A 27,324-nucleotide genomic window follows, 5' to 3' on the forward strand; every position below is an offset into this window, starting at 1 on the left:
AATTTATGAAAAAAAGCTTTTTCCTTACATCCGCGCGGTAACTCTTCCGAAAAAATCATAAATTAGCCGTTACATAAAGTTTTATATATATGAAAATGTGCGCAATTTCATGTAGAATACAACAAAAAAACCACCCATGGTTGTAGTGTTTATCCATTTTGAAGTATTTTCATATAAATAACGATAAAATAGAAAAAATTCGTCCTTCGGTCAACTTTAACTCGACCAAAATGGTCGAAAACTGCAATTGTAAGCTACATCACTTACAGTCTAGTAATATTCAATCAATTACCTTCATTTTGCAACAAACGAGAAGTCTCTAGCACAATATTTAGATTTATGGTGAATTTTTGAAAACATCTTTTTTTTTATGTCCGCGCATTATGAATTCATGCATCATTTTGTGATAATATTTTCTGTGTTGCCTTGATCATTTTACAATGTGTTATATACCAAAATGATCACTATTTAGTGTACAATACAACGAAAAAAAAATTAACTCGTTAGCTTTAACCGGTTTGCTCACAGCGCGATTTGTATACAATTATATATGAAATTTTTTTTCGCGGTCATATATCCCAATATTTATATATGATAATGATATTTTTTTTATTTCTGATGGTTGCATACTAAACTTCAGGCAATGACAAAAAAAGGAACCAAAAATGGACTCTTAATCTTGAAAACTACGTGTGCTGTGATTTTTTGAAAAAAACATTTTTTATGCTTTGGTGCTCACTCGCGAATGTCGGCGGCATATGGAGAGGATTTTTAAAATACCACTACGGTGTTTAAGGGTTAAGAAAGGCTTACTTTCATAAAAGCTTTCTTGGGTTGATCTTTCTGTAGCTATTCATTTCTTCTAAATAGAAATTAATTAAAATTAGTTTCACATATGGCTAGACCTACTACTATAAGCATATCATAAGTGGCTGAAAGGATAAGAAATATGAAAGGGGATGTTCTCATTCAAGTCTATTTCAGATTCTTTTTCAAAAAAACCTATTGCTTTAATCAGGGGATGCTCTTTGACATCTACAACAATCATACAGGGTGTAACACAAGAGTGTATGCAAATATTTTGGGGAATGAAAGATAAAGTATCTGTGAACAGAAAATATGTTATAAACATGTATTTTAAGGATTCCATTGTCGGTGAGGGGAATTTTAAAATAACCGTTACCAATAGTGATGCTTCCATGCATGGAGTTCGTAGCGAGAAGTCGGATCGAGTCGCATAAGATGTGGAGGGGAGCGGAGGTGCCATATAGGCGTGATGGAGGGTTTAGGCCGATGTTAATGAAGTATCTCCCAATAAAATGTATTGTTTAGGTTTTGAAGAGAAAAAATGCATGCATCATTGAACCTGTTTCCCTCCCTATCCGTGGTATTCACTGGACACCAATAAAAAACAAAACAAAAAGAGTAAGCCTAACTGAATATCTCATCCATCAAAGTAAGTTTGCTTATTCATTAGACTTATTCATAAGACACCTATCAAAGATTTCAAGTGTATTTTTAAAAATCTCTTCCTCTCCATCTAAACTATTCATCAGACACCAGTCATAGGCATAGAGCTAGTAATGATTCCTGGTTCAGCAATATCATGACGAAGCCCTAGAATTCAAATTTCACAAATGAATGTTGCTCAGCAACATTTACACTACTACATTGTCTTGCTTTCTTGTGGTGCTTCAAGGAGTTCCACCTCTAGGCCCATGTTCTAAACTTTGCCAATCTCTAAAGAATTTGATTCATCTATGAATGATTCTCTCCGGTATATTAAGCTTTATTGATATCTCTCTAACAGGAACTTGCTACGAATACAGTGCAATAATTGTCTCTCACGCAGCGAGAGATGTTTCTTAGACTGATAAATAACCCATTAGCATTAAATTCCCACGCACAGAGCGACATCAAAAGCAAAAGAGTGAGGTCGCATGGTTCACACTGTTAGGTTATCTTTTTTTTTTCTTTTTTTTTTAATTTGGTAGCATTTTGTGAGTTTCCAATGTTTTCTGCAAAATTTAACAAATTAAATTGTTCAACTACCTTCAACTTAATAGTGAAATGATAATGTAAGGACTATACCTTCAACTTAATACTGAAATGATAATGTAAGGACTATGTTTATGCGATAGTACTAGTGATAGGTGTCTCCTAACAATTTGGTATTGTATATCAGTGGTTGTGATACACATGACGTTTTTCAGCGCTTCGTTTCGTTCACGTCAATTTTGGTATGTGGAAAATAGTTTAACACAATAACATAACATGATGTTCTAAAGATATCAGTGACTGTTTTTAACGTCATTACATAAGATTTCTTCCATCTTTGACAAGAAAAATAAATAAATAAGGCATGAATAATGCATCAGGCAGGTGAATGAAAAATTATAAAATTCTGCCACCAATTGTTTGAGCGTGTGTACAGTAAATTCTATAGTACTATACTGCATAAATATTATTTTACTTATTGCGCCATCACGGGATTACAGCGCCGTTTGACTGGTCTAGGGCTCTAAAAGAAGGAGTGCAGCGGCTGTAGACTTTAAAATTGCTTAGTGTCGAAAATAAATCAGCGTCAGCCGCCAGGAACGGAACCCCTGCTGCTAACCGAGGGCCACCTATACCTCTTTCCAGCAAGCTGCTGTATAATCATGATAAGAGACCAAGAACAATACTAATGTATCCTTACAGCTGTTGAAGATATTTCAACTTAGAATATGCTTCTATGTAACCAACACTTGAAACTTAAGACAATAATCACCATACAATGCTATACATACAATCACTCATACAAAAGAAAAAATCTGGTTCACTTAGTTTAAGTCATATTTTCTTAATAACAGGAGGATATTAATAGATTTCTGAAATACACTACATTGCCAAATAAAGATATGTTTTCATGTGATTTTCATATACATGGGTGATTCTACATACTATCGCCCACATACATCATGGTCCAATTGTCTACATTCACAGGGGCTCCTTGAGCTGCAAGGTTAATATATTTCAAGTTTAAGATTAATAACTATGAATGACATTTACCTTACAACACTAGTTTGATCTTGTGAACCCTGAATTTTGGATGAAAGATGGTCCAAGAAGATACTCCACACATCAAGGCAGTTGAAGTATGCATCCACAGACTGTTGATGGAATGTATAGCGGAAGAGAAGAGAGAGAAATTCCAAGACTGGGAAGTGAGAGTTATTCTCAAATCGACGAAGATGAACACTCACGAAAAGCCTCAGAAATTCTGAGAATTTATCTATGTAGCTGAAATACAAAAGTAAAATATCATTAATGTTACATGTGAAATTAAGGTTAATATGCAAAGTACAAGTACTAATTCTAAAGACTACTGATGCAGTAAACATAAAAAACATTTTCAAACCTTTTGTACATATAAACCACTGTCTTCTACAGCCTTACTCTTTAGGTATATACTATATACTTGATAATGACAGAATCTTGCAAATATACAGGGTAACACAACTCTTTCAGTATAGTGCTTTGTGATAAAACTGACGAATTTACTGCAAACTATGAAGACAGACAGGGGAAATACTGTGTGTGGCAACAGTTTGTAATCGTACAAGTCAGCTTCATATGGCCAAATATACAGTAACTTCACAGCTATTAAAACATACTATCTGATCAATGATAACATTTGTGACCTCTCACTGTCAGGAAGCTTTTAAAAAACAATCAGATCCATTAATTATGCTCAAACACATGAATGGGCTTGCAAGACCATTGGATACTGTACAGAAATCTTTGTACAGTAACACTTTTCTCAGTACATATCTATCACCTTCCCCAGTCATGTACCGAGCTTGAAAGATCCTTCTCTTCAATCTCCTATACCCCTTTGTATATCTTGAATCTAACCCCATGTTATAAACCTACCCAGATGTTACCATGCCTCCTGTTTCTGCTGACATTTGTATAGATTCTTTCAACAGTTTCCACTTGACCACTTTTTGATGCTTTAACAGATTTTTCAATTATATTCTTATTTCTTTAATTCAATTTTCTGTTTACATTTTTAAAAATCCTTTTGACTAGGGTTTTCATCTTTCCATTCCACAGTATCAAATTAGCTCACAGCTCCCTAAGTCGTGTTAAGTAAGCCTCACCATTAAAACAACATAATCTTTCTCTTTGATGATACTGGGGTAGGCTGAATGTTATTGATTTTTTTTCTTTTTATTTCTAATTGTTGTTTGGTTGTGCTTATGTTGAGACTTAGTTATTTTAGTATTCAGGATTCTTATAATTTTTTTTACTTGCAGTTGCTGCCTTGTTCCTCATGTACCTGACCTGAGAGAAAAGAAGGAACCAAAGAAAGACAAGATGAAGAGTAGTAAAAAATAGAATAAGAGTGAAGAGAAGGGACGTGGAAATTAGAGAAAGTAAAGCTGCTAGATTCCAGAAACAAACATTTCGTATTTGACTGACTGACAACATGCCAATTTATCAGGGACCTCGGCTCCAGTAACATTAGAGATTGAAGAGCAGTGTGAGGAATTAGAAAGGATAGGATTAATTGAACCCTGTATGAGTGCTTGGAATAGTCCAATTGCACTGATAAGAAAACCTGATGGAAGACTTAGAATGTGTATTGAACTACAGGAGAGTAAAAGAAGTAACAGTGAAAGAGATTCCCTATGTGCGTGGTATCCACCTGTGTACTATACAGTATGCATGGGATAAAGGTGTTTAGCAAGATGGATCTGGTAAGGGGTTATTATCAGATGCCAGTGGAGGAGGATTGTAGGCTGATAACTGCTATCTCGACTACATAAAAAAAAAGAGTATCAGTTCTGCAACCTCAGTTTTGGATTGGCTAATGCACCATCTGCATTTCAAAGAGCAACAAATGTAGAACTGAGTGGGTTCCTCAACGAAAATGTGTTGGCATTTTTTTATGACACTTTGGTTATGATTAAGGCCATAGAAGAGTGAAAGAGATTGGTGCGCGTGGTGTTGAAGAAGCTGGGGGGTGAAAGTCAAGGTAAGTGAGAGTGGTTCATGGATGAAGTGGAGTTTTTAGGCCATAAGGTGAGTGAGTCAGGTGTACGAAAAGCGGGAAAGTTTTTGAAGAGAGTGAGAAATTTCCCTCAGCCCAGGACCTTGCAAGAATTGCATGGATTTTGGTACTGATCGAGTTTGGAAGGAAGTTTATGGAAGAATGTTTGGGGATTGCAAAGCCGTTGTCAGAATGGACAGGCTATAAGAAGAGTACAGTTGTGAGGTTGTATAGAAAGATGGTGAAAGCATTTGAGAAGTTGAAGGATGTGGAGCTGGCATACCGACTATGGTACAGATGCCAGTAAGTTAGAAGTGTATACAGTAATACCCTGAACTTACACCCGGTTGGGTTCCAGACATTCTTGCGCAAGGAATTTTTGTGCAAGTGTGGCATGGTCTCTAAAAATGCTAATAAATGCTTACTTTGAGAGTTTGAACACAAAATATGACCCTAAACATCCTCCTTAAGTAATAAGCAAACATTTAAATTAAATTAAAGTTACTGTAATTTCACTTAAAAGTTACCTTAATACATTACCCTTAAGAAAAGAAATAAATGGTTGGTAAAGATATACAAGTGTGTGCAAAGACTACATATTACAACACATTTCTCTCTCTCTCCCTCCCTTCCAACCAACCAATCTATTTTCAGAAGTCTTCTTAATCACTTTTACAAAATTCTTTATTCTGAAATTCCTTTTCATGAACAAGCAGTGCTTTTTATTTGGACTAGTACAACTCTTAGTTATGTGTCTATGTTTTAGAATGGCGCATTTACAGTTGTAACTGGTAAAGGTAAAACTAGATCAAACAAAAATGATCTAACTAACTGAGAGACAGAGAGAGTTGTCTTTATATAAGTATTCAGCAAACTTCTACATGAAATTAAAATATAACTGTAATTCTATTTAAAAGTTAGCTTAATACATTGCCCTTAAAAAAAGAAATAAATGGCTGGTAAAACTTTGGTGTGTGAGGATTACATACGTATGGCGTGAGAGAGAGAGTTATGTAAAAATGACAATTTGTCGAAAATTGCATTTTTCCTAACTATACAAACCTGAGGTCCTTTAACAATAGGAAGGTAACTAGCGGCAGCTGGGACGGTCGTAAGCTTCGAACAAGGGGAGAACGGTAGTTAACTGCTTGTCCGATCGTGCGCGGCGAGGTGAAGAATCACTTTTGCTTTAGGCCCATGCAAAAAGTTGCAGAGTGAGGGGTGGCATGAGGTGGGACTATATGTAAAGGACCTATGGTTTGTATAGTTAGGAAAAATGCAATTTTCGACAAATTGTCATTTGTTCCGATACGTAATACAAACCCTCGGTCCTTTAACAATAGGAAGACTCACTTATTGGTGGGAGGAATCTGAGTCTTTTTGGTGAACAGACTGGTGTTCGTCCAACCCTGGAGTGCCTCCCTGGTCGTAAGAGCAAGGGAGGGATCCAAACCTCTGTCCGATTGATCGGGGTGTGCACCGCAGGATCAATGGTCAGACCTCTGGGCAAGTACTAAGAGAGAGGCAAGCGTATCTCTTCGTACCAGCAAGCAAGAACTTGTTCCTGTTTGCAAGAGACATCATTAAATGATGGGTTTGTCTCAAGTTAGCAACCACTTCCTCCCCCTTGTTGGAGGAAGTGGTGGATATTACTCCTATCCCTACTGAAAGGGATAGGATGGTGCTCTATTGAGTAGCTCACCTGCATCTCGTCCTTACCCAGCAGGGTGACGACTATGTCCCTCTACCCAGAGGTAGAGGAGAGAAAAAGATGGGAAGAGGAGCCAGTCACACTCTCATTCACTCATCCATTCTTACGGTCACACCAGGACTCGATGCTGTTCAGCCTGCGAGGGTCTGGGGGTGGGTTAACTACACAACGTGTGAGCAACCCCACCTACGGTTCCCAAGGAAAAAGATCCAAGGACCTGTGGGCAATATCCCGAAGGTAGAAGGAGGTGCATGCGGTCCGGTTGGACCAGGCCCCTGCCTTCACTACCTGCGCCACGGAGAAGTTCTTGCAGAACGCGAGAGAATGATGAAGAGGCGTCCACACTCATCCTGGGTGTCGAGTTTCTTCAGACAGCTCCATCGCGCCTTCACAGGACAAAGCAGCATAGCCTTCGTATCGGAGGCGGTAAAGTCCATTAGGGAGGGTATTGTGAAGGACTCGAACCAATCGTCAGTTACCGAAGGGTTCTGAGTCTTCGCTACGAAGATCGGTATGAAATTGAGCGTCACAAATCCCCATCCCCTTGTGCTTGACTTCGCAAGAAAAGTCATGCAGTTACCTAAGACGAAAAGAAGGGAATAGTCGTATGACCTATCCCTCTTCTCGACTTTGGTTATGTACAGTACTCATACTGACAAGCTATTAAGACGAAGTAATGATTGCTCTGGAACAACCGAACTAAGTCCACAGCATAGTTCGTAACTGACTCGGGCGCTCTGACAGCTGCCGACTGACTGGTTCGGAATCGGTAGTGAGGCAAGTTGTCCAAGCATCCGGGTAAGTCACGTGACCTTCGCCCTTTAAAGAGTTATGCTGAGAGACCAAACAAATAGTATATTTGTTAGTCACCGATGCCGGACGGCGCGGTGATGATTCTCTTAATGCATAAGCTCAAAAGGCGAAAGTCAATTGCCTTCAAAAGACCGAGGTCCCTGATGGCAAGATAATCTCATAGACGTTGAATCTCAGCTTAAGGAGAAACAACACTATGTGACGTTGAAGACGAAGGTAGGCAATGAATGCAACCTACATCTTCCAGCTGAATCGAGAGAAGGAATCTCAAGATTCTGAACCTGTGCTTACAAATGACTGAAAATGCTAACCGCCATTTCATTGCTGTCCGGTGTGCAATGAAAGTGGGGCGTTCTTCAGTAATGAAAACACGGGAGAGCCGCCTGAAGAACTGCTTCTCATGGGCTGAACGTTTGGAAGTAGAGCTGGCAGGTGTGGGAGTAGACGATGTCTTTCAATACATCTGCTAATCCAGGGTGAACAATGAACAATTGCACACCTCCGAATACGAGATATTTTGAGGACAAACTCAGATTCCGCAAAAATCATTCGCATTATCGCGATACGATGCAGCAAGAGACTATTACAGAATTATGTTACCGTGCGGTAAACAGAAAGATGAGAGTCAAATAGATATCTCTGTTTTAAATTCTCGCAATACCGACGACGATGAATACTAGTGTCACAGCAGTAGATGGTCATTCATGTATGCGAGAATCCCCGTTAATCAGAGACTTAAGTCCGTGATTGTTGGGCAGAGATACGGTTGGTATTCAATCAAAGCAGGCGAGAAAGACATAACCAACCGTGCATCTCGAAGCGGCAGCTGGTACTGAAATGCCTCGGGCAATTCAATACGCAGTAGCTGTCGCTGACTCGTCATCCTGAGTTGCCAAATAATCCTTTCCACGAAGGAATGCGTTTGGCTAGAACCACCGAGCATAAAAAGATATGCTCGAGCAATTATATTTATGCGAAACGAATTTCGGTAAATATAAAAGCTGAAATGGTGTTGTTGTGACAACACCATAAGTATATAAAATTGAAACTGGAAACTCCAGGGAGGTTGCAGGCAACCCCAAGTTCAGTTCAATTAGAATACTTCTCGTCTACGTCGCAATCCGTAGAGTAACCAGGATATGCGCCTACCCCTCGGACCATTCAACTGCTTAGCTAGAATCATGGGGTCCGCGAGGTTAATATACGTAGTATATTTGTAGGATTCTGAACAACAATCTCCATCCTAAATTCTTTCCCTTCAAGAAAACAAAATAAGGATTGGAGATCGACCGCCTTCGATCTCTAAGGAAGAGAGAGAAGGAGAAGTCTTCCCCGAAGGAAAGCTTCAATGGTGCATAGAATAACGAAGACGAAAATTCAAGCCAAACTGGATATTCCTGTCCGTTCTCTCTAATCCAGGGCTGGCCGCCACTGTGAGATATCTTCCTTCGGCGACAGTCTTCTTCCAACGCTAAGAACTCCAGGAATTCGAGCGTTCGGCGAGATCCCCGATTATCGTGGTAACAATTATCGGGAATACTCGTCTAACTCCCTTGGACAGTGGTCTCCCCATGTGTGCTGGAAATTCTGCAGAATTCTAAGCGCCCAGCGAAACCCTCACCGGATTCGTTAAACGAATATCGGTTGGTTGTCCTCTCGATTCCCGTAGAAATCGGAGATGGTGCAGGGTCCCTCCTCCACGACCGGGGTTACGTCAGGTAGGACCTGAAGGTCCCCCCGGTAGCGCAGTCCCCAATCGTGGGATCCTACAGAGAAGTCTGTAGGATCCTACCCCTTTCCCTCGTAGCCATAAGGAGAGAGGGAATGGGGAAGGAAAAGGATATTGCTCGCCCTTCCAGCGGCACTAGCATTTGGAGACGAGAGTAGGAGCAGCCATCACCTTGCGGCGATGGCCTTCCTCCCAACCCAACCCTCCCCCCTCCCCCCCCGAGGAGGGTCACGAACTCGTGCTGTAGGTAAGCATCTGCCACCACTGTGAACTTCGTCTGGGTGGGGCTGATCGACACCTGACAGGAGAGCCAAAACCGTCCTCTGACTCATTCCAGTCCTCGTCGAGATCGAAACCTCTCAGGAGGACGGAAGGGGAGAGAGAGAGAGAGAGAGAGAGAGAGAGAGAGAGAGAGAGAGAGAGAGAGAGAGAGAGAGAGAGAGAGAGAGCTGCAATACTCCGAAAAAACGCCGCTGTCACGGCAGAGGAGGAGAAGTAGTTTGCCCGACCGGCTAGACCTGAGCGAGCCTTCTCGTCCAGAGACGAGAGGCTCTCCTGGTTCAGAACCGAGTCGAGAAGCACTTATCGCGGCAAGCCCACCGTCAGTCTGGTTCCCTACTCGGGCTCGAGAACGACTTGAGCCGTGGAGCGGCGATTCTCTCCCCCAACCCAATCGTTGTGCTGACGAATCAGTGCAATAACCTGGGCAAAGTTACTCTGAATCTCGGAAGTTACAGCGTCTTGAGGAGTAGGACCGTCCAGTCCCTCCAACAAGAGCAGCTCCCAAGACCCTCCTCCTTCAGAAGAAGGACCAGCAACAGATCCCTGACGGTTGCCTCCAATCACTTGCGCGTACGTCCTGGCTGGTCCTAAGACCATACCTGGCACGTGCGGCGTCGTGACGGGATCGTGAGCGGCGCATCTCTCACAGCACTCATATACCCGCTCTTCCCTGGCAGTATGCCGAGGAAGTTGAAGGTATCGGAGAGACAGACCTGACGTCTCCCACCCCCCCCCCCCCCCCCCCCCCCCCCCCCCCCCCCCCCCCCCCCCCTCCCCCCCCCCCCCCCCCCCCCCCTTGACGGTCGCCTCCAATCACTTGCGCGTACGTCCTTGCTGGGTCCTAAAGACCATACGTGGCACGTGCGGCGTCGTGACGGGATCGTGAGCGGCACCGCACCTCTCACGATTCACTCCTAGCTACCTCGTCTTCCCGGCGTACCCCGAGGAAGTTTAAGGTAGTGGAGAGACAGACCTGACGCTCCCCCCCCCCTCGCTGGCAGGACCAGCGTACGTGGGGGGCTGCAGCCGATCACCAACCCGCGGTGGGGATCGATCTACAGGCCTGGCCGTGCCGCTCACCTGTGGCAAGCGGCTCGACTGAGCACGTCGACCCCGGTCCCGTGCGTCAGACGAGCTGCTGCTGGTTGCCCTCTCCGCGCCGTCCCTGTGGGAGCGGCGGTCAGGTGACTTGCAGAGCTCGTTTTCGCGGTGAGACCGGTGAGCGTCCTCAAGGCGCGTCAAACCGCTGGTACCAGCCAAGGCTGGTACCGATGGTCGGGGGGACCTATTCCCAGCCTCAGCCCGTGGCTGGTCAGAGACCGTCACGTCTACCAGGGTTACCAGCTGGTCGCTGCAAGAGCGGCCGCTGGCCTGGCGAGTCACATGAGCGGCTCTCACCAGCTTCTGCTCCGTGCCGCGGTCCTGGCGCCGAGCGAACTCTGGCGCCAAAATTTTGGCTATACGCTCTCCCGCAGGAGATCGTATACTCGGAACTTCTCGCGAACGAGAGACCGAGCCGGAACCTGGCGTAGCGGCAGCGCCGCAAACACCAGGCGAGGAAGTACCGGTGGTAGTCGGTACGCCTCTGGTCCCCGTCTTTTTCTTCCTTGTGGAAGAGGAGACGGACCCTGTTCCCGAAAGAGACAGGATGGACCGGCAGAAGAACCCCCCCGTCCCACGGCGTGGAACGAGCCCTTAGAAGTTCCCGAAGGAGTCTTCTTAGGGGGAAACCCGGGTTACCAGCTGGTCGCTGCGAGAGCGGCCGCTGGCCTGGCGAGAGTCACCTTGATCGGCTCTCCACCATCCTTTTCCTTTCTGCTCCGTGCCGCTTTTCGGTCTTGGCGCCGAGCGAACTCTGGCGCCGAAACTTTGGCTGCACGGTCTCCCGAGGGAGAGCGTACACTCGGGATCTCCCGCGAACGAGAGACCGAGCCGGAACCTGGCGTAGCGGCATCGCCGCTAGCACCAGGCGAGGAAGTACCAGTGCTAACCGATACTCCTCTGGTCCCCGTCTATCTCTTCCTTACGGAAGGGGAGACGTGCCCCGCTCCTGAAGGAGCAAGAGGACCAGCAGAAGAACCCCCCGTCACACCGGAGTGAGACGGGCCCTTCGAAGGTCCCGAAGGAGCCTTCTTAGGGGGGGGAGGCAGCCTTCTTCTTCTTCGGCTTGGAAGCCTTAGAAGTCGAAGGGGGAGAGGCGGCAGCAGACGACGAAGAAGACGATGAAGACGACGACGACACCTTCCTCTTCTTCTTCCTCTTCTTTGTCAGCTCTCTCAGGACAGATGTCAGGTCTTCCATCCACGGAGGAGCCGGGCCAATTGCCGAAGCAACACGCCCCGACTGAACCTGTCCGGAAAGACCTGAGTCCGGGGCAGCACTTCCATGACGCGACACGACGTGGGCAGGGGCAGGCACGGCTGGAGCGGCAGGAACATCAACAGCAGGACCAGCAACAGCAGGACCAGCACCAGCAGGACCAACAACAGCAGGACCAGCAACAGCAGGAGCATCACGCACAGCACGCCTCACAGGAGCGGCGTGAGCGGCTGGGCCAGCAACAACATCAGCGGTAGGTACGGCAGGCCCAGCCATCGCCTCGTAGTCATCGGCAGCCAGTGGGAACCTGGGTACTGGCGGCCGGTCCAGGGGCGAGCTGCTGGAACAGCGGAAGTCTGGGGCAGGCAACAAGAAAACACAGGCGGCGGCGGCATACCCCCCCTCGGTACGGCGGTGACCGGCCCTAGTAGCGGCAGACGGCGTCACCAACACAGCATGGGGAGTGTAGACCAGCGGGGGGAAGCAGCATAAACGGCCGTGGAGGTTGTAGTGGAGACCGCTCCAAGGTCACCGCCCCAGACCTCGGTAGACGCTGCAGCAGATCGTGGATGCTACGCACGCCCTGCAGCCGCAGTGGTCCATACCTGTCCAAGGTCGTCTCCCACGGATGTAGCACCTGCGGTAGCACAGACAGATTAGTAAGAGGGGTTCCCTCACGCACAGGGGGGGAGACATGCCCCACCCCGAACGCAAGGAAGACCCCAAATACAAAATACAACGAGGAAGCTGAGCGGGGGTCAGGAAAGAAGACGAAGAATCGGATACCAAGGGAGTCGCGGGAGAGCTTTCCGACGACTTCCTGGCAGACCTTCGCTTCCTCTACCCCCGCACAGCAGTGAAAAGTAATATGAAAATGAAACAGAATACAGGCGGTCCCCGGGTTACGACGGTTCCGGCTTACGACGTTCTGAGGTTACGACGCTTTTTCTTAAATATTCAATGGAAAAATTCGTCCTGGGTTACGACGCTTGTTCCGAGGTTACGACGCTGAAGCTTCCGACGCTCCGAGTTAACGACGCTTTTAAAAAACGCATACTATGATAAAAATCCTTTATAGTTTAGCACAGTATATTAATAAAAAATAAGTTTTCTTCCTGGTTAGATTAGCAGAAACCAAAAATTTTTGAGGTTATGATGATTTTTGACACTTTTTATGTCGTATTTTTCTATGTTTTTTAGTGACGCCTCATATGCGGAACTAGTTTCCGAGCGAATGAATACATACTAGCTTGGGTGCGCAAAGTTTACATATAACAGTCCAAAAGTGCAAATAATGAAAAATCATTGCTTGTTTCCAGTAATAATAACAAAACGAAGTTTCTGGTTAGATTACAATGCAAATTCCAAGTATCCAAAGAGACCTTACCTTACAGACCTTACATCTTGTTCGGGTTGCCCCAGGTCCCTCAGTGTGAGGCACCTCTAATGTCTACCAGAGAGTTGCTAGTACATCTTCCGGTATATTTTGCATCTTCCAATCTTGGATGGTCTGGGATGCAGTTTAGATATTTGTCGAGCTTATTCTTAAACACATCTACGCTCACTCCTGATATATTCCTCAGATGAGCTGGCAACGCATTGAATAGACGCTGCATTTATCGATGCTGGTGCGTAGTGGATTAATGTCCTGTGTGCTTTCCTTATTTTTCCTTGGTATAGATTGGGTTTTGGGCACTATTAATCTACCTCTGCTTGCTCTTTCTGATATTTTTAGTTCCATGATATTTTCTGCTATTCCTTCTATCTGTTTCCATGCCTGAATTATCATGTAGCGTTCTCTTCTCCTTTCTAGACTATATAATTTTAAGAATGTAGTCTTTCCCAGTAGTCTAGGTCCTTAACTTTCTTCTATTCTAGCTGTAAAGGACCTTTGTACACTCTCTATTTGTGCAATATCCTTTTGATAGTGTGGGTACCATATCATATTGCAATATTCAAGTGGACTACGAACATATGTTTTATAAAGCATAATCATGTGTTCAGCTTTTCTTGTTTTGAAGTGCCGTAACAACATTCCCATTTTTGCTTTACATTTTGCCAACACAGTTGCTATTTGATCATTGCATAACATGTTCCTATTCATCATCACACCAAGGTCTTTAACTGCTTCCTTATTTGTGATGGTCTCATTATTAGGTCCCTTATATGCATATAGCTTTCTTTCTCTGTCTCCATAATTTATTGATTCAAATTTATCAGAGTTAAATACCATCCTATTTACCTCTGCCCAATCATATACTTTGTTAAGGTCTCTTTGTAGAGCGTTCCTATCTTCATCACAAGTAATTTCTCTACTTATTCTTGTGTCATCTGCGAAACTACTCACTACCGAATCCTTCAACATTATTGTCTTATGTCTTCAATCATAATAACAAACAGTATTGCAGCTAACACCGTACCTTGCGGCACACCGGATATTACCTTGACTTCATCCGATTTTGCTCGTCGTTTGCAATAACTATCTGTTTTCTGTTGTGTAAAAATTCTTTTAACCATCTTCCTACTTTATCACGATATTGTGTTTTCTAATTTTCTTCGCTAATATATTATGGTCTACTTTATCAAAAAGCTTTTGCAAAGTCTAAATAAACCACACGTGTTTCATTTCCGCTTTTCATATTTTTGAATATGTTCTCACGGTGGACTAACAGTTGGGTTTGTGTACTTTTTCCGGGTACGAAACCATGTGTCTATTTATTAAACAAATTATTTTTTATTAAAATGTTTCATAATATTTTTCTTCATTACACTTTCATAATATGTGATGTTAGACTTCACAGGACTATAATTACGTGCCTCTAGTCTTGATCCACTTTTGAAAGTAGGGGTAATATATGCTAATTTGTGCTCATCATAAATCTTGCCTGTATCTACACTTTGTCTTAATAATATTGCAAGTGGCTTTGCGATAGAATGAACTACTTTCTTTAACAAAATAGCAGGAATTCTATCAGGCCCTGCAGCAGCTCCATTTTTAATTTCATTAATAGCCTGCACAATATCAGCTTCATTAATATCTATGTCAGCTAAATATTCACTATTTTCATCCCTTACTTCTATATCATTATCTTCATTATCTATTCTAGGGGTGAATTCTCTCTTATATCGTTCTGCCAGTATGTTGCAAATTTCCTTTTTTTTTCATTCGTTAATCTCCCTTCAATTCTCAGAGGGCCTATTTCTATTCTTCTTTTATTCATCTTCTTCGCATATGAGTATAATACTTGGGGTTTTGCTTGATATTTATAGGGTTTTTTCTTCCAAGTCCCGTTTTTCATTTTCTTTTGATTGTATATCTTTTGTTCTGCATTTTCTATCTTACTTTTTAGTTCTATAACTTTCCATGCATTTTTTTCTTTTGCAAGACCTTTTTTCCACTGATTTTCTGGAACAAGATCCTTCTGTCTCTTATTATGCATGAATGATGTTTTACTTTTCTTCTTCGGTATATTTTTATTTTTCCACTATTTTCTCCAATATTTTATATAATATCTCCGTATTTACCCTTATGTCATCACTTACGAAAATGTTATCCCAATCTTTGTTTAATTCTTCATTAATTTTCTGACCATTTTATATTTTACTGTAGAAGTTGTATTTTCCATATCCTTCCCACTTTTCATTTCTTGCTTATCTCTAATTTTCACATTGCTTTGGAAATGAACTGTTAATTCTTGACATTAGGTCTGAAATATTTGCATTATAAACTATTATTTCTTTAACATAATTCATCTCGTTCACAAATACTAGGTCCTAAAAGTATTTTCCTTTCTTTTGGTCGGCAGGTCGATTTATTTGGTTTGAATGTTGATATTTCTAGTAGCATATCTAATAGCTTTTCAAATTGCCTCTTATCTTCTGCACTACTATTACTCTCTTTTTTTATATGTATAAGTACAACCACAATCTCCTATTCGTTCTTTCCATTCTACGAAAGGAACGAAAGTTTGAATAGTCCACCAGATAGGGCGAATAGTTCCAGTCCCTTGGTGATTTCTACATATATCATCCAATTTTTTCAATTATTAAGTCAAACTCTTTAGTATTAGGAGGTCTATATATTACTATGTTCATCAATTTTTCAGATTCAAATTCTACCGCTATTAGTTCACATTCTGAGTTACTATATTTCTCATATATTTTCCTTGTTTTTTGTCTTTCCCATATATTGCGGTTCCCCTTGATTCCTATTTTTTCTATCTGATCTATAAGTTTGGAACCCTTTTATTTGATCATCATTCCCAGTCTCTTGGGAATACCAGGTTTCACTTATATTCATTATATCTATTTTCTTTTCATTTTGGGTTAGTTCTTCTAAGTACTCTATTTTTCTTTTTGAGTTACTCGTAACTAAACCCTGCGCATTCATCACTATGATGGTTTGCGTGTTTTCTCCTTCATTTAATACTGGTAGTAATAAGGATTTTCCATGTCACTTTCCTGTTCTGGTATGTTGTTCTTATTTTCATTTCCAGAAATTCTGACATTAAAAAATCCAACTTTTCCATAATATTTGATCTTCCTTCATCATAATTATTCATTTTGTGTCTGAATCTGCAATTTTCTCCGTTTCTGCAATATCCTCTTGCATAATAAATACAGTTATTATCTCTTGAGTAGAATTTCGGAGCTGCATGCTTTGAAATTTTTTGCTGACACCTCTGCATATCTCATTGGTGGTTTGCTTTTCTCTTTTACCTGATATTCTTGATTTCTCTTTTCTTTATTTGTTTTCTTTTTCTTATTTTGGATTTTATTACTTGGTTGGTTATTTATTTGATTATGATTCATGGCTACAGGGTGCATATATTTGCATTTTTTGTGTCGAATTACATCCTTTTCCTTCTTTTAGGTTTTTACATATTTTTGGTTGGATGCAGATCTCTGCAATCATCCCCATATCCATCTAAGTATGCACATTTACCATATATTTCATAGTTTTGACATATCTTAGGATGTTTGTAGTAACTTCTTTCTCCAAATCTGCAATTCCCTCTTTTCAAAAGGTTGCAGATTTTGTCTTTCTTGTCTATTTTTTCCTCTTTCCCGTCATTGTATAGATCTGGGTAGAGCCTCTTCGGGATTTGCTTTTCTGTTGTCATATCGTAATTTATTCTTCTTCGTAGGTATGCTGCTTTTATTGCCTCATATGTAGTATCAATGAGTATCTCTGCATCCATACTTTTATCTTGTTCTTTGTTTTCCTTATTTTTTCTGTCATTTCATTTTTGTTTACTTCTCTTCCGTTTTCCTCTTCTTCTTTTTCTTCTTCTTCTTCCTCTTCCTCTTCTTCTTCATCCTCAACTATTTGTACATTCAATCTTGATTTAATAACATTGTCTATCCATGATAGACATGTTGAACAAAAAATTCTTGTATCTTTTCTCAAATCTTGTATTACCTCAGCACTGTGGATGGGTCGGAATGTTGCATGCAGCACATTTTCTGATTAGGTTTTGTGATTGACTATGCTATACCAAACCTTACACAGTTTTGCATGCTTTGGCATTCTTTTTCCTAATGCATCAATTAGGATATTCACAAGATTCACCTTATTCATTTTCTTTGTCGGAATATGTTGGTTTATGTATATTTTTCTTTATGAGTCTCTTGACCACTTGGATTTTATTTGGAACTTCTTCAATTATTTTCAAGATGTTTTCATTAGATTTGTTCCAGTTTGAAGGATTATATCCTTCTAAGATATCTATGAATGCTTTTGTATCTTTTTGGTTGGAGGCTGTTGCTGATTTCATAGATGAGAAATGCCAGTTCCCTTCCTGCTACTCATCGTATTGCGAATCTGCTATAAACACGCCAAATTACGCCACCTCTTCCCGCAGTTGGAACTTACTGCCATCTTGTTCTGATTTATAGTATTACACTTGATAAACTAATTAGAAAGACGCTTTATCCTACTATTTCACACTAATCTTATCACCGATAGTTTCACGAACACTTCTAGATATTTCTCAAATTCTAGTCGTATGTTAAACTTGTGATATCTGTTGATTAATCTGACTTCACGCGGGTACGACTCACCAAGCAAGATGGCTACTTACGAGAGACATTATCCAGTAATTTGATCAGAGAGAGAGAGAGAGAGAGAGATGAGAGAGAGATGAGAGAGAGAGAGAGAGAGAGAGAGAGAGGCGTCTTCCGACGCTCCGAGTTAAGGACAGAGAAGTGTTCGTTTCGTTAAACGGCATCTGACTCATGCCAGTAAATGTTTTGTTGATACTAATAATATAAGCCTATTTAAAGATACGTTTACTTTAATTAGTCTATATGATACGTAAATAGTAATCAACTGTTCTTGTAGCCCTCAAGATTTGGCAAAATCGAAGTATCCAAAGAGAAACATTATCCAGTACGTAATGAGAGAGAGAGAGAGAGAGAGAGAGAGACGCTTTGGCAACAATGGTCTCTGGGATTGACGTAACGTTTATTTTCTGAACAGATAGGACAGAGAAGTGTTCATTTCATTAAACGGCCTCTGACTCATGGCAGGAAATGTTTTGTTGATACTAATATATAAGCCTATTTAAAGGTACGTTTACTTTAATTAGTCTATATGATACGTAAATAGTAATCAGCTGTTCTTGTAGCCCTCAAGATTTGGCAGTCACTCCAGGTTGTACATAAAACTTCAAGAATGTAGTGTCACCAGAGGATTACAATAGTTTTTACCTTCAAGAACCAGCATTCTTTTATGAAAATAACTCCAGGTTGTACATAAAACTACAGGAAACAACATGTAGTGTAACCAAAGGATTACAAGTAAGATTTGTATAACTTTTTATTAGTTTAAGACATATTTCCAAGCGTCGTTCCGGCTTACGACGATTTTCGGCTTACGACGCGTCTCAAGAACGGAACCCCCGTCGTAACCCGGGGACTGCCTGTACTGCACTTGCGATTCACTTCATAGAACTTAAAGGGGGAAAGATCAATTCCCAGGTAAGACCGGAAACTTGATCCATAATAATATGATGCTATCAAAAAATATACGAAAATGAAACAGAATACTGCACTTGCGATTTCACTTTCACAGAAAATAAATCGTAAGGATCAATTCCCGGGTAAGAGCGGAAATTGATCCAAAATTAAATTTGATGCAATTAATAAATGAAAATGAAAAGAATACTGCATTGCGAATCCACTTTCATGCATTCTATCCATAAAAATAAGAGGCTCGTGCCGAGCGCAATCACGCTCTCGGCAACGAACGCACAGGGTAAAATATAATGAAAAGAGTACTTACATCTTTCAATTACACTCTTTCGCCCAAAATACATGACTCGGCGCGAGCGCGCCCACCCTCGGCACCGAGACATAATTCAAGGGTATCAATTTCATGAAAAGAGCGGAAATCGCCGCATCTACGGCGATAGCTCCATGTTGGCTCATAATTAAGTAATGAAAATGAAAACAGTGTAGTTTCATTTTCAAGTCAAACAAACCATTAGTAGAAAACACAATATAAACATACGACGATGAAGTGGGCAGAGCGCGATGACGAACACGTCCTTCACACCCGCGGCCGAAAGCAAAAGTGATTCTTCACCTCTCGGGCGCGCGCACGATCGGACAAGCAGTTAACTACCGTTCTCCCCTTGTTCGAAGCTTACGACCGTCCCAGCTGCCGCTAGTTAACTTCCTATTGTTAAAGGACCGAGGGTTTGTATTACGTATCGGAACAAATCATTGACTGGCTCTGAACTTCAAGCTTCTAGTGGAGTTAAAAAATGATGAGGGGAGATAATTTTTTATACCATCATTTCATAATTATCATTATTATTATTATTATTATTATTATTATTATATGGTGACAATGTCTGTGTGTGTGTGTGTGTGTGTGTGTGTGTGTGTGTGTGTGTGTGTGTGTGTGTGTGTGAGAGAGAGAGAGAGAGAGAGAGAGAGAGAGAGAGAGAGAGAGAGAGAGAGAGAGAGAATTTAGCAGTGTTTTTCTTATTAGCAACAATAATTATGCCTACCCCTTACAGTACATACCTATCCTAGCCTAAGGCGCTCAGTCAACCATCATATTATGGCCAAATTGGGTGTACATAGGGCAGTTATTTTACTGCGGTATATATTTAAAAATGAAAAAAAGTATGTTGAATGGTATGTTAATAAACAATGAACTTATTTAATTGTAATATATGTGTATTTATGGGTAATGTTTTTTTTATAAAAAGGCAAGGTTAGGGTAATAACTGGTGGTCAAAAACAGATTAATCCATTTTCAGTTATTTCTTATGGAAAAAATTCATTCAGATCTCAACAAAATCGCATCTCGTCGTTTCTTCTGGAACGAATTAACATCGAGGCCTGGGGCTCTACTGTACTAGGTACAAAGGGGGAGAAATGGATGCTAGATTTACTAAAAACTATATGTGAAGAGGAAGAAATGCCAAGGGACTGGGAGGAGAGTCTACAAGAAAAGAGGAGATGTCATGGATTAATAGAGCATGGGTTGAAAGTTTTAGAGAATACTGGATGAAAGATTAAGAGATGGGTTGAAAGTTTTAGAGAATACTGGATGAAAGATTAAGAGATTGTAAAGATTGAGAAACAGCAGCATGGACTCAAGAGAGGAAGAGGGACAGTGGATGCCATCTTCATAGTATGACAGCTACAAGAAGAGAGGCTAGAGGGAAATGAGGAGCTAGGTTTAGCATTTTTAGTCCTACAGAAAGCATATGACAGAATACCAAGAGAAGTGATGTTTTGGTGTTTGAGGAAAAGGAAAGTCCCAGCACAGTTGGTTAGCCTGGTCGAGATGATATGTAAAAGAACGAGCACAAAAGTAATAACAGCAGTTGGGGAAACACAAAACTTTGAAGTTAGTGTTGGATTACACCAGACGTCAGCATTAAACCCATTTTTGTTTGTGCTGGTTATGGATGTGTTGAGTGATGAGAGAAGGAATGAAGAGCTGTGGGAGTTGTTGGACGCTGATGATCTGGTGATTACTGCTGAAAATGAGGAGGGCCTACAGAGAAGGGTTGTAGAGTGGCAGGAGTCTTCAGAGACAGGTGGCTTAAAGGGGAATGTGAAAAAAAAAAACAGATTTTGCTGAGCAGTAGGGAAGACAGAGACAAAATAGTAATAAAAGAAAGAAGAGGCTCGATTATAACGCAGGAAGAAAAGTTTAAATTCTTAGGATCTACTTAAAGCCAAGAGGATGTGAGACTGAAGTTGACAGTAGGATAAAAGCTGCATGGGGGAAGTGGAGAGAGGTAGCTGGAGCAGTATATGATAAGAAAATGCCAATCAAGCTAAAAGTCAAGATCTATAACACAGTGATAAGACCAGTGTTAATGTATGGAGCGGTAACATTGGCTTTAAGAAGAAATGAGGAAGTAAAGCTTGAGAGAAGAGAGATGAGAATGCTGAGGTGCATTATGGGAATATTGCTGCTTGAGATATTGGAAAATGATGAAATAAGAAAGGTAGGCTTAGTAAAGATTACTGAGGTCATAAGAGAGTCACAACTGAGATGGTATGGGCATGTGTTGAGGATGAATGAGGAGGAGGGAGTGAAGAGGGCTTGGGAGGAACCTGCTTGAGGAAGAAGATAAAGAGAGGGAGACAGAGAATTAGATGGCAAGGTAAAGGGAAGGAAGAAATGGAGAGAAGATGTTTGGTGGAGGATGATGCCTTTGATAGAAAAGAAGAAGTGGCTTTCATAGATATTTAAGGAAAATTTTCTGAAAAACTAACAGAGTAGTAAAAATTTAAGAAAGAAAAATCCCAATTCTTAAATTAAATTGTATTTTTCATAACTATATAAACCTGAGGTCTTTTACAACAGGAATTGCTTATGGCAAAGCTGGAACAAGGACATTAAAACTCCTGAACAAAGGGAATAGGCAGTAACTATTGTCCGGCAGGTGGGTCTCGCCTGGATGTAAACATTCCACTTTGCCTTTCAGCCCAGGTTTCAGATTGAGGTGTAACATGAGGTGGACATTAGTGTAAAGGACCTCAGGTTTGTCTAGTTAGGAAAAATGCCATTTACTTTTAAAAATTGTGATTTGTTCCTACATAATATACAAACCCTCAGTCCTTTACAATAGGAAGACTCACTATTTGGAGGGAGGAATCTGAGTGTGTCTCTTGAACTGACTGGAGTTCAGCACACCTGGGGTACTCCTCCTGCAGAATCAAGTCAGACTTCTGGGCCTTTTTGAATGAATGAGGAATTGTAACTCATACAAAAAAGGCTGAGAAGAATATCAAGCGCTGGAAGTATTAAGGCAAAGATCCAAGAAGGGTTTGCCTTGTTGCCAGTCTCTCCTTCCTCCCTTTGCTAGAGGAAGGAGCAGGACTGCTTCTATGGTAGTGACAAGAAAAATGGAAAGGAAGCTACATGTCAAGACTTATCCCGTCTGATGCCAGTCCAACGTGCGTAGGTTCGAGTTCTATTCTCAGCCTGAAGGAAAAGAAGTAGAAGAATAAGGAAGGAGGAAGAGAGGCCAGTCACTCTTGAATACATTTCACCTTTAGAAACATACACCTTATATGAGCTGCAACCTGCCCTCTTGAAGGAGCCAAGGAAGAAAACACAACTTGTTGGGCAGCCACCAGAGGTCCGAGGAAAAAAGGGTCCCAAGGACTTGTGGGCAAACACGCAAAGGTAAAAAGATAAATGTGCTCCTGATGAGAACTTATCTATCTTCCAGTCCGACAAATTCTTTGGAAAGTGAGGAAAGGACTAAGCCAGTGCTCTCAGGGAAAGTGTACAGGTGACATTTTCATCAGCTGCAGAGAACTTCCACCTGATCTTCACACAAAACCAGGAGAAAAATGTGTCCTTAGACACTTCTCCCTTGGCAAGTAAGTGCTAGAGAAAGGTTATCGACATCCATGTCAAGGATGTTGGTAGAGTCTTTCTGAAAGTACATTAACACATTACGTAATAGGAAAAAGTAATGACTGATCTGGATCGTCAATTACAAAGTTCACGGAACAAGGGATTGTGAAGGGCTCGAATCTGGCAACAGATGCAGAATGACTCAAAGTTCATTACAACATCTGAGACAGAGTCAAGACATCGATACCTGTCATTTGAAGAGTGATAATAAATTAGATCCATACCCTTTGGCCAGAGAGAGAGAGAGAGAGAGAGGAGAGAGAGAGAGAGAGAGAGAGAGAGAGAGAGAGAGAGAGAAAATCAAGCTGGCAACAATTTGGACCCATGGTCACTTTCTGTCAAGTAATGTGACATTTCTGACAGGCCTGCCTTTCCCCCTACTTCACAACTCAAAAGGCAAAAGACTGGGAAAATTCTTTAATTTTTTTTCAAATAACTTACTATAGAAATGCATAATATTGTAATAACAGTGTATTACTATTATTATTATTTAGTCTTATTAATATTTGAACATTGGTACTTCTTGTGAATTAGGTAGTACATCATTTACATATCATACAGAGAGAGAGAGAGAGAGAGAGAGAGAGAGAGAAAGAGAGAGAGAGAGAGAGAGAGAGAGAGAGAGAGAGAGAGAGAGAGAGAGAGAGAGAGAGAGAGAGAGAATTATTATTTTTATTATTCAATATCATCTAATCTTACCAAACTTAAAACAATATCAATCAATATTAACATTATAAAATTAGTAAATAATTTTTGTATCATAAAAATGTATTTAGTCATGAAAATATCATCAAAATACACCAAATAATGAATATTTATTGACTGATGAATGTGTGTTAATACTAATTGGTTAAAAAGAAACTTTAAGGGGGCCGGCCGGAACCTCTATATATGGAGGTATAGGGCGAAAAATGCAAAGTCATGAAAAAATTCATGGAGCTTCATATGGCAATTGAGAATACGTATACGAAATATTTCGTCAAAATTCCTCTTACTTTCGTAGTTACAGGGTAATTAGTTAACGTAACTCAATAAGCCTAAAACATTGATCCGTACAAGAAAATGCAATATTTCTTCTATTATCGTAAATTTTGATAATTATTGTCAAAGAAATTAGGAGAAATGGCATCTGCAGACATTCCCCGAGTCGAGAAGGAGACTTCAGGCTCAAACTACCAAGTCCAGTCCTGATTTAGTGCGATCACAGACGTCAAGTAGTCTACACGTTCCATTTCACGTCTGACATTCGCCTGCTTTCATGTTTATGTATGTTTCGGCAAGAATTTCATCATGCCAATGAGGAAAAGACAAGGGAAACATCTCGCTAACATACAGACGAAGAAAAATCGCTCAAGTATTATTACAGAATATCATAATATATGCGTAGTTAGTGAAGAGAGAGAGGGGAGGGTTGCTTAGTAACGGCCCCATCTTGCTTGAACAGCACAACGTCACACTGTGCTAAGGCTACGATCTTTTGAGCAAAGAGATCTTCATTTATGATAAATAACAAAGTTTTGGTTTTTTAAAACCCAAAATGGAATATGAAATTCATAATAATCATGATTTATTAAATTGTCTTTGTAAAAAAAAGTGTACGCCTTCGAGTTTCACCTCTTGACATTCTCTTGCAATTACGTTTGTTTATCTTTGTTTCGGGCAAGAATTTCATCATGCCAAAGAGGAAAATACAAGGAAAACATCTCGCTAACATACAGAAGAAGAAAATTCGCTGTAGTAAGCCGAGTTAGTGAAGGGGAGAGAGAGAATTGCATAGGAAGGAGTGCCCCATCTTGCCTCAAGCAGTGCCCCAGGCTGCGATATATGAGCAAGGGGATCATCATTTATGATTAAATTATGATAAATAAAATAGTTTTGGTTTATTAATACACAAAAAAACAAATATACATTCATAATAATCATTATTTATTAATATTGTCTTTATAGAAATACGAAGGAAAACTTTGAACGCCTTATCTCAAAACTATACTTATTGACCTTCAAAACTTCTATTTCTCACTTATAGTTTTAAAGCTATAACATTGGAATTTGGTATATAACTCAGAAAGACATAATAGAACAATCAAATAGAGCCCTTTTTTCCAATTTTTGTTTCGTATTTTTTTTATAAATTTTGTTCTCCTGATTTATAGGTTTATTTTTTGACCATATTGAAAAATTCATATCTAGCAAAAAAATGAGTTTTAGAAAAAAAACTCTCCATTCGATTGGAGGTCTACATCAGGTCTATATATGGTAGTAATCCCAGGTCTTAATATTAAATATCAAGGGAGGAGATAGAATTTGAAAAATGGTTATTTTCGGGATAAATCGCCCTGGCGTCACAAAACCGAAGGTCAGAGGCGAAAATCATATGCAGTTTGGAGATGTCCCAAGTCCAAGTCACCTTATTAAGTGGTATGAATATCAAAGTCCTGTCCTTAAAAAAGGGCATTAGCCGGCCGGTCCCCTTAAGAGAGAGAGAGAGAGAGAGAGAGAGAGAGATTACAGTATATCCTTTGACCTCCAGATGGCAGCAATTATTAGAGACTCACTAAGATAGCAACACTCCCCTACCCTAGTTGTCAGGTTTCTTGACATTTGTGACACAGCTCCACCCCCACCCCTCCCTCCAAGTCTCAAGCTGAAAGATTGGGGATTTCCTTCACATTCTTACATCAATTTTTTTATTTATAAACTAAAATATTACTAATTCACAATTTTCTTTAATGAATCAATATTACTGCTGTTTACATTAATATTATTTGAAAATTAGTAAATAATTTATTTATCATATAAAAATAACATACATCTCAGTGAGAGAGAGAGAGAGAGAGAGAGAGAGAGAGAGAGAGAGAGAGAGAGAGAGAGAGAGAGAGAGAGAGAGAGAATTATTATTATTTAATATAATTTAATTGTATTAAACTTAATACAATATTAATCAATGCTAATATTTGAAATTAGAAAATCATTTTGTATCAGAAATGTATTTAGTCATTAAAATAACATAAAAATACATTAATTAGTGAATATTTATAGAAGGAAAAACCTGCGAATGAGTCCTCCTGCAACAATGTTTTAGATAGGTCCCACAGAAAAATCAGCGAATAGGCAAGTCCATTAACCTCGGGAACGCAAATATGGGGGGGCTGACTGTAACTGTATTTACAACCTCTTGTGGGGCCTCTTTTACAAGACCACTGTAAATTTGAGCAAGTTATACAAGTTTTTTCTAAGAAATAATTTTATTTTATATCGTAAAATTATAATTACAGCTCAAAACAGTTAAGAACTAAAATTAGTAACAAATTCAGAGAATATTTTTTAAAAAATACTTACTAAGTTTATTGAGATTGAGGATGCAGTAACTTTTTTGTATTATACATGTCTTTTCTAATATTTCTTTGCACTTTTATTTCCAAAATTACATTTCTGGGCTCAGCTCGTGTCGGCCTATGAAAGGATCCTTAATATCATTCTTTCTAGGTAAAAATTAATCTAACAAAATTACCAGAGAAAAAAACAAAATTAAGAAAATGTCAGTAAAACTGACTCGCTCACATCTTAAAAAGAAGTGTCGGTATGAAAATATAGGGGCGAGTGTGGAACACTACCACGAGACAATCACCAATTAGAACTTCCAATCAGAATCCCCCAAAGAGAGAGCTGATACCAACGGGCGATGCAGCCGCTACTACTACTACTAGAGGACGCCACGGACAGCAGCGCCCCTAGCGGACATCCTTAATTTTTTAGCGCTAGCGTCAAGACGCAATTTTTCCTTGTGCTGTGCTATTCTGGATTTATCTCTATATTCTACCATGGAACGCTCTGCTATTGCCACGGCTAAGTTAAGTAACTCATAAGTAATATTTTACCTCGTTTTATCTTCCGGGTACCAGGTTATTTTCCTCGTAATAGGTCATATACAGTTCCCCGGTTGTCTCGTGGCGGCGCCATGCTGCCTCGTAAGAATTCCCGGTCCTCCATACTGGGACTTCTTATACTTATGGGCTTACTATATTACGTTCATTGTTGTTACATCGAGCTTTAGCTAGTTCAGCCCTCCTACCATTTCTCTTAGTTTGGTATTTAGGGCTACTATTATTATTCCGGCCCAGCATCCCGGCCCTTGCTCTTCATCGGCTATCGCTGGCTCCGAGTAGGCTTCTGTTTCTTGGAACAGTTTGCCTCCTCCTGGGCTTCTTTTCTCTTTTACTAAAAGTGTCTTTTCCATCTTTTCGATGTATATTTTATTATATTTAGGGTGTTAGGCTAGCCTAGGTGCTTGTTCCTTGTATTGGTACAGCCTGGTTCACGTGGCCCTCTCACGGTTGTGTTGCTCGCGGCTATAGGCCACTTGCGGTCACGTGTTCCATCGCTTACCTTACCCTGCCCCCCGCCCTCCCCCTCTGGTATAGGGAGGAGCTGGGGGACCCCTTGGTTGTCATGACAACCTCAGTTGCCTTCTCTCACTCCTACTCTGAGGCGGCCAGGGGTTCCTCCCAGCGGGGGTATAGGGCGACCAC

At 40.8% G+C, this 27,324-nt stretch overlaps 1 protein-coding gene across 1 annotated transcript in view; it reads right to left on the reverse strand.

Annotated features, from left to right (window-relative positions):
- Window positions 1-27,324, reverse strand: part of LOC135219233 (exportin-6-like) — a 263,732-nt gene that overhangs the window by 94,105 nt on the left and 142,303 nt on the right. Inside the window, exon 9 of the mRNA XM_064255826.1 lies at window positions 3,052-3,282. Within this exon, the coding sequence (XP_064111896.1) occupies window positions 3,052-3,282 (231 nt within the window). The remainder of the gene's footprint in view (window positions 1-3,051; window positions 3,283-27,324) is intronic.

The sequence above is a fragment of the Macrobrachium nipponense genome, chromosome 1 (genome assembly GCF_015104395.2).
Source record: "Macrobrachium nipponense isolate FS-2020 chromosome 1, ASM1510439v2, whole genome shotgun sequence".
Taxonomy (NCBI): Eukaryota; Metazoa; Arthropoda; class Malacostraca; order Decapoda; family Palaemonidae; genus Macrobrachium; species Macrobrachium nipponense.